The sequence below is a fragment of the Tenebrio molitor genome, chromosome 9, assembly GCF_963966145.1.
Source record: "Tenebrio molitor chromosome 9, icTenMoli1.1, whole genome shotgun sequence".
Lineage (NCBI taxonomy): Eukaryota > Metazoa > Arthropoda > Insecta > Coleoptera > Tenebrionidae > Tenebrio > Tenebrio molitor.
This window is the reverse complement of record NC_091054.1, coordinates 2,456,472-2,463,326: the sequence shown is the minus strand read 5'-3', so window position 1 is coordinate 2,463,326 and position 6,855 is coordinate 2,456,472. Positions and strand designations below refer to the sequence as shown.

The window sequence follows — 6,855 nt, the reverse complement described above, 5'->3', positions numbered from 1 at the left end:
AACAATGTACAGAGTGATAAACATATTTTTATACAATACGTTGCAGCTTATCTGTACTATTTTACAATTCGGGTTGTAACTTTTGAAGGTCAATGTTGGCACACGTGGACCAATAAGGGTGGTGAAACTGAACTGAAATCGATTCAGGCAGGGACGTCTCGTCACTTTAGAGACAACAAAATGTTGAGAAACATCAAGAAAAAAGCAAGAATATTTTATTTGCTTAGATAATTGTGCTAAACTGCTAACCAATTGCAACGATGTCACCTGATGTTGATGTGATACATATTAATAATACCACACTGTATTACAAACATACAATACAAGTTGAAGTTATATTAAGTTAAATTGCATTTTTACTTTCGAACATTATCGAAAGTCGTTTTATGAGTTTGAAAAAACTGGCACAGTTAAGAATAAGCTTGTGTTTTAATAAGGTTGTGACGTTTGTAGCTCGAGTTGAAGAATAAATTAAAATATCTCTTTTATTAGCGCAATTACACTGCTTAATACAGATGACGTAATATAAATTAAATGAATGTAAGATGTAATCCTAAAAAATTACCGATAAGTGAGTGCTCTTAAAATAGAATATTCTAATCGCGAAGTAAGAAAGCAGAATCGTCTTTACTTCCATTTCGCACAAAATGATTTTCACAGTTTCAGAATAAGGTACAAAAAGTGTGCTTGTCCACAATAAATCTTAATTGAAGCGTTTTGCTGCTAAAGTGGCGATAAATTAATTAATTGATTAATTATCTTCAAACCAGGAAAACATTGCTGCTGTGTTATTTCTGAAACAGTGCAAAATTGATCAAGGCCTCTTGGACCTAACACTGCATTTTCTTGAGAATTTTCTGCAGAAGGGAACAATACCAACAATTACTTTTATCGCATTGATGGTTGAAAAACAAGAAAAAATTATGGATAATGAATTAAATCGTTTCGAATCTCACATACACACTTAAGGTCATGTAGTGTACAACGAAATTCTTTTGCAATCGCACACTTAAAACATCCTTGTTGAAATGTTCTCACGTTCTTATTTACCACTTTTTATAATAATATATTTTGTCGAAAAATGTCGCCTATATGAAGGTGCGTGTATGAGGAAATGATTTATTTTTCTGTACTCTCGTTGCACAAGTGTTTTTATTGCGCATTTTTGTCACGGGAGATGGTTTACGATAATTTCAACTTTCAGAGCTAATCATTGTCACGTAGAAAGTTGGTTGGTCTGAACCCATGCATCTTATTGTTTCCACATTTGCTCAAATTACTATCATCTGCTTGTGGTGGCTTGTACTGGTAAAAAAAATGTGATCTAAAATGAGTGTGCGAAGTGATACATTTTACGTCTTTCATCCATTATAAAATAGACGAAAGTTGAAACAATGCTCCATAAAACGGTCTTTGACACATTTCAGCCGTTCTGAATACGGAACTTGTTAAAAAATTGATCGTTTATTTTGTCGTGGACTGTACGTGGCTAAACTTTGACACGGTCGAGGGTCCATTATGTAATTACGTTTATAGAGAAAATTTGTTATTCATCGATTGTAAGTGATAAACAGTTCCGTGGAGTAGTTTATTTTAATGGCTTCAACGTCTAACCGGTCTAAAAATAACGTAAGAAGGCCTTCCAATTAATTCAAATCTTTGACAGGTAAATTTTTCCACCTGACAATAACGTTGAAAATTATAGCAATTTGTTTAAGTTAAATGGGACAAAATATAAGGTCTGGTCTAAAACAAAAGAGAATTTTTGAAGTATAACAATCAGGATTTTGCGATTTTTCTTTCACATATTGTCCTGCAATATTGAAGTGTTTTAAATACTGTAAGATTTAAAACTGATTCCGAAAATGTTTATTTTATTCTGTAGAAATGAGTCTAAATTTATGGCAGACGAGGATTTATGAGGGGTTGCAGTTTGTCTGACGCTGTAACACAGGCACATACCCCTGGAACCCCCTTGAATGGTCTTCGTACCGTAAAGTGCGGACAAAACACCACAACCACAAACTTAACTTTATCTTCCATAAATTTTCATAAAGTAGAAGGACCCAAATTAAATTAACCAAATATCTTTGCATCGAAACATTTTAATGAAATTCTAATCACGGATTTTTTACTAAATTTGAACTGCATTGAACAACATTTAGCAACATTAGCTCCACTCGGTCCTTCCCTACCACGCTCTGAATTCGGAATTCGCTAATTTTGAAACACCCTGTATACCTACTTAAGGGTTTTTATTGTCCACCATGATTTTGAATGTTTAACATACATAAATTTTTTGTTGTTGCATTACAAATCTAAAAATGACTCTAAATTACTGACTTCGTGTCTGTCAAAAAACCCAAAACCCATCGGTAATAATTTATAACTTCTTGAGCTGATACTGTAAAATACTTCTAGAAACATTATTAAAGATCTCATAACATTTTGGCACAACTGAAATATTTGTTACTAGACTCAACAATCTTGGCCGACCTTGAATGTGACAATTCAGATCTATAATGAACGAGCTGTATCTACTAATTTGTCAAATGACGCAAACATTTTTGCGTTGTAGTAAAAATATGTTCTTCACGTATGCATGTTTATATTTGTAAAGTTTTTAGTAATAAAACAGAAATCAAAATATACCGCACGTCGTAAACAATAAATTCTGATGAAAAAACTTAATTCTACTTTGACAATTACTCTAATAACACTGGCATTACTCAGAAAAGAAAAATTATTCAAATCGAGGCGCAACAAAATGATGGTACGTGATGGGTGCGTCTCGATTTATAATTACTCCCATGCATGATTCAGTTCCCGACTTTTTTAAAAACCATTCGAAAAGACGTAAAGCCAACCTTGAACTGGATTTTACAAAACAGTAGTCGCCTTTTTTCAACAGAACAAGAAGCCTTTTGATGTTTACAACGAAAATTTAAATTAATGGAGAGAACGTTTTAAAATAATTGTGTGCCATAACAAGTCTGTTATTGCCACACAGACTCGGCTTTTAAAATACAGGGCCTGGTGGAAGACATGGTGAGGGTACTCACAATCGCGCTGCAGTTATGGTGTCAGTACTTATCTTCTTGATATGCGCGCAGGTTGAATGCAAGAGTGAAATTTGTGCCATCGGTGAAGACTTGGCGATAGTGATACCGACATATCGACGCTACCACAAATAAAGGTAAGGTACTAATATTTATAAAAAAAAAAATTCCTGGCGTACAAATGCCAGAATCTGATTTAAGATTGCAGATGCACAAAACACATCTATAAATTTTTGAAAAAACTGTTTGAAAAGAAACGACACTATTTTATTTTCGGCTTTAGAAATTGTACCAGAAAACCAATCAATTATTTGGCGTAAAATTTTGATTAGCTGTACGATCTTTCATTGATGTATGCCACTGCTCAACCGTACCAAATCAAGAAGACCCGAAAGAATGAAACCGAATCGTCAAAATCTGCGATAATAAAAATATTTCACGCTTGCTAGAGCGCTCTGTTTTATTAATCTGTGAGATCGTGAAGTCCTTTCAGGAGAAAACACAAATGTTTGAGTGATGTGACTGATTAGTGTCGATAATTCCCGAGAAATTTCTAATGTTTCTGTTTCAATAACTTTTATTTGAGTGAAAAAAACGGCCAAAACCGCACACAATCCACTTCCTCCTCATAAAAGAATAAATCCATTAAGAATGTTTGGTAATCATGTTAATTTATTTCGCTTGCGACACCGAATAAAGCACTGCTTGTTATTTTTGAGTGTCACCTTGAGGTGAAGCACATGAAAAAATTCAATTTGTTCCATTAGAAAATGCTGCGAATTTGTTGTTGTTGCAGAAAACGGAGCGAGGGATGTCGCATTAGTTGTCTGCAAGATGGGGGTTAACTTTGACAGGTGGACTGCATTGAAGCTGTTGGAAGTGGTGAGTAGATTAATTAAACCTGTCAATTACGAATGACGCACGCAATTAAGAAAAAAAATTACAAGCGCAACCTGTCATTAACGCAGGTTTGAAGTACAACAGACAATGAGAGACAGTTTTTTCACAAAATTAGTACAACAACATCGACAGCGAATTTAATTAAATTTGAAAGAGAGTTTCTGAATTCAGCAATCTGGAAGATTGAGCGAGTGATAGTTTACCCTACTTAACAGTGTCTGATTATAAATGGGTAAAATAGTGTATAAAGTGGATCAAATTTTCCATGACTAGTTTGTTAGAAGCGACGTAATTCCAGGCGTCTGCTGTGGCTTGTCTCATATTTAAGAAAGTGACCGACGACGAGGCCTTCAGACTCTTCCTCTACCTGCAGAAGCTCTCCCGCGAGTGGAGTCTCTTAAATAATGTCACTTGGGATAAAGCTGGGGCTGCTCTGGCTGACGCCACTTACGGTGGTTACGTCATCATTACTTCAGCATTGTTCATCGGAAGACTAACAGGAGAATTACCCACGCAAAGAAGAATCACTGAATACATTCTTCTCATAGTAGGGACAGTATTGTTTGTCGTTTTAGGTAAGACACCTTATCGATCCACCTCCAATTAAGCTTTAATCGCGCCATTAAAACAATTAACCTTGTCTCCAGGCAGTTTAGAGTTCGCGGCATTGGACTCACTCCCGGAAGACTTGGTGGACAACGCTGCCATTATTGGAACTTTGACTTTGGCCACTGCTGCGCTGTTCCTTCTAGACTTGGGTGGTCCCAAGGCTAAGAAAACCTCGCAACAGTCGCAAACCCAACCTAGAAGTGTCAGCAAACCTGTGGAGACCCGCAGCGTGACCCAACAAGTGTACGATATAGAGAAAGACGTGGAAAAGGAGAAGAAGCAGATGCAGGCGTTGGAGACGCCGAAAAACGGACACCTCACCACCGGTAACGGAGTTAATTTGGGGGACGCGAACGGGAGATACCGCGATAGCATGTACAAGAAGATCAAAGACGAGAAACCCAAAAGTTTTGATATTTATGGGAAAGACGTGCGCCAGGACAGCGATACTGATGAGCCTGATGATATCCCGCCTAAAATGGAAGAGCACTCCCCTGTGTGGAGCAAGATTAGGAAGGGTAGAGATTTATAGATTCCTCTCGTAGAAGTAGAGAGGTGGTGGATGAATAAGGCAAAATCAGATTGTTGTCGCGTTTTACACTAATCTACTAACATCTTCTAATTTTGCTTTATCTGCGCCACGAGGACAACATTAACACGACTAAAAGACTGACCCAAAAATTTTGTGTTTTGTGTTGTTGTGTGAATAAAAAATTAAGTACAGTTGTGTTTATGTTGACCTTGGCGTTGGGGGGTTGTTTGGGAGAGGATTTGATCTACGAGTATTTCTTTCCAGGACAATACGGCAAGTATGATATTCTCTCTCCTTCGTATCTCTACCCTAAAGAGAAACATGAAGAGGACAGAGCACCAAGTAGTCCTGGAGACCCAGGATATGTTCAATACACAGCACAACACTGGGGTGAAACTGTTCAAAAAACACCCAGGCAAAGTCCGACTCAAGTCTAAGTCGAATGATGTGTTCCTTGTTGTTTTTTTTAATGATTATTATCAGTCGTTTGATTTTATTTTAGAGTGTATGAGAAGGTTGTAATTTTTATTATTATTATATTTGACTTATTTTTAATTTCTTCTTGATTATGGTTACTTCATATGTTTTATAACAGAAGCACTGAATTGAGACGAAAGTGTCACACTGATGGCACGTACGGATCTTATTATTCAGGTTTCAAGGCCGTCACAGTTGAAAATTACACACGATTAGTTACAGTGTGACCACTGAAATTAACAAAATTGTCCGATCCGGATCTTGTATTATGCGATGTTGCTACAATGAAAATGAATAATGACGAGATCACAAATGGAAGAGTAAGATTAATCGAAAGTGGAAGAAAGAAATAAAAAACTTGAAGCTTTCTCACGGGAAAGTTAAAAAAAGTGAGATTGTAGGTTGAAGTTAATTTCGGCTAACTTGATGACAATTTTCGAAATTCGATGAAAACTTACTGAGTGATCAACAAGAAAACAAATCAAGAGTGCTTCCTCATCTTTTGTTTTATCGAAACGTCTGTCTTAGCTTAATCGTACATATGCACATATGTATACCTACGTGCTATACACAGTCGTTTTATTGGTTGCCTAGCTCAGGTTTATTTTCACATGAAAAAATACTCTCGTAAAGTACTTACACAGATTAGCTGTCCAAAACGATGTTCAGCACATTATTTAGAAGTTGTAACGATTTATTAACAAATATAAATCTACACATAAAAATACAAATTTGTGACAATTTTTTTATGCATCCCAGAATTTTCAATATTGTAAAAATTCGTAGTAATCTAGAAAAGTAGTCTAATATACAGTGCGTTCGTAAAGTTCGGAATAAATTCGATAAAACTGTACCTAAGTATTAATTTCTGAGAAAAATACTCGAAGAGGTCAACTTTGTCTTTAGAAAATACATATTCTTCAGTACTTTACTTGTGTTGACAGACAGACAATAATTTTTTTAAATGACAACGTCCACTTTTTTCTTCTTTTTCTGATAGGCCTTCCCACTACCTAAACGATGAATGAAAAAAAATCATACCTTACATAACAATTTTTTTGAGAAAATGACAAATTTTAATACCCAAAAATTTAATTTTTTTTTGTTTTTTTTTTTAATTATTATAAAATTATTTATTAAAATTTAACATAAAATAACATTTTTAATTTACAATGCGAAAATTTCCGATAATAATGCGGAATCTGGAAAAGTGCCCCGAATGCTTGCAGCGTTTCCACGTTGAATGGCAAGGGAAATCCTCTCAAAAAGGAATTTCTT

General features: G+C 35.4%; 1 protein-coding gene across 2 annotated transcripts; it reads left to right on the top strand.

Moving 5' to 3' along the window:
- The first annotated feature begins 3,038 nt into the window (after positions 1 to 3,038).
- LOC138138447 (uncharacterized) lies at positions 3,039 to 5,655 on the top strand. 2 transcript variants are annotated; one of them, XM_069058385.1, is made up of 5 exons: positions 3,039 to 3,196; positions 3,856 to 3,941; positions 4,258 to 4,534; positions 4,607 to 4,894; positions 5,365 to 5,655. In XM_069058385.1, exons 2-5 carry the CDS (start codon positions 3,894 to 3,896, stop codon positions 5,535 to 5,537), a joined length of 786 nt encoding a protein of 261 aa, XP_068914486.1. In that variant the 5' UTR covers positions 3,039 to 3,196; positions 3,856 to 3,893; the 3' UTR covers positions 5,538 to 5,655. The 2 variants fall into 2 exon arrangements, with proteins under 2 accessions (XP_068914486.1, XP_068914485.1); XM_069058384.1 differs by having other exon boundaries at positions 4,607 to 5,086.
- The last annotated feature ends 1,200 nt before the right edge of the window (positions 5,656 to 6,855 follow it).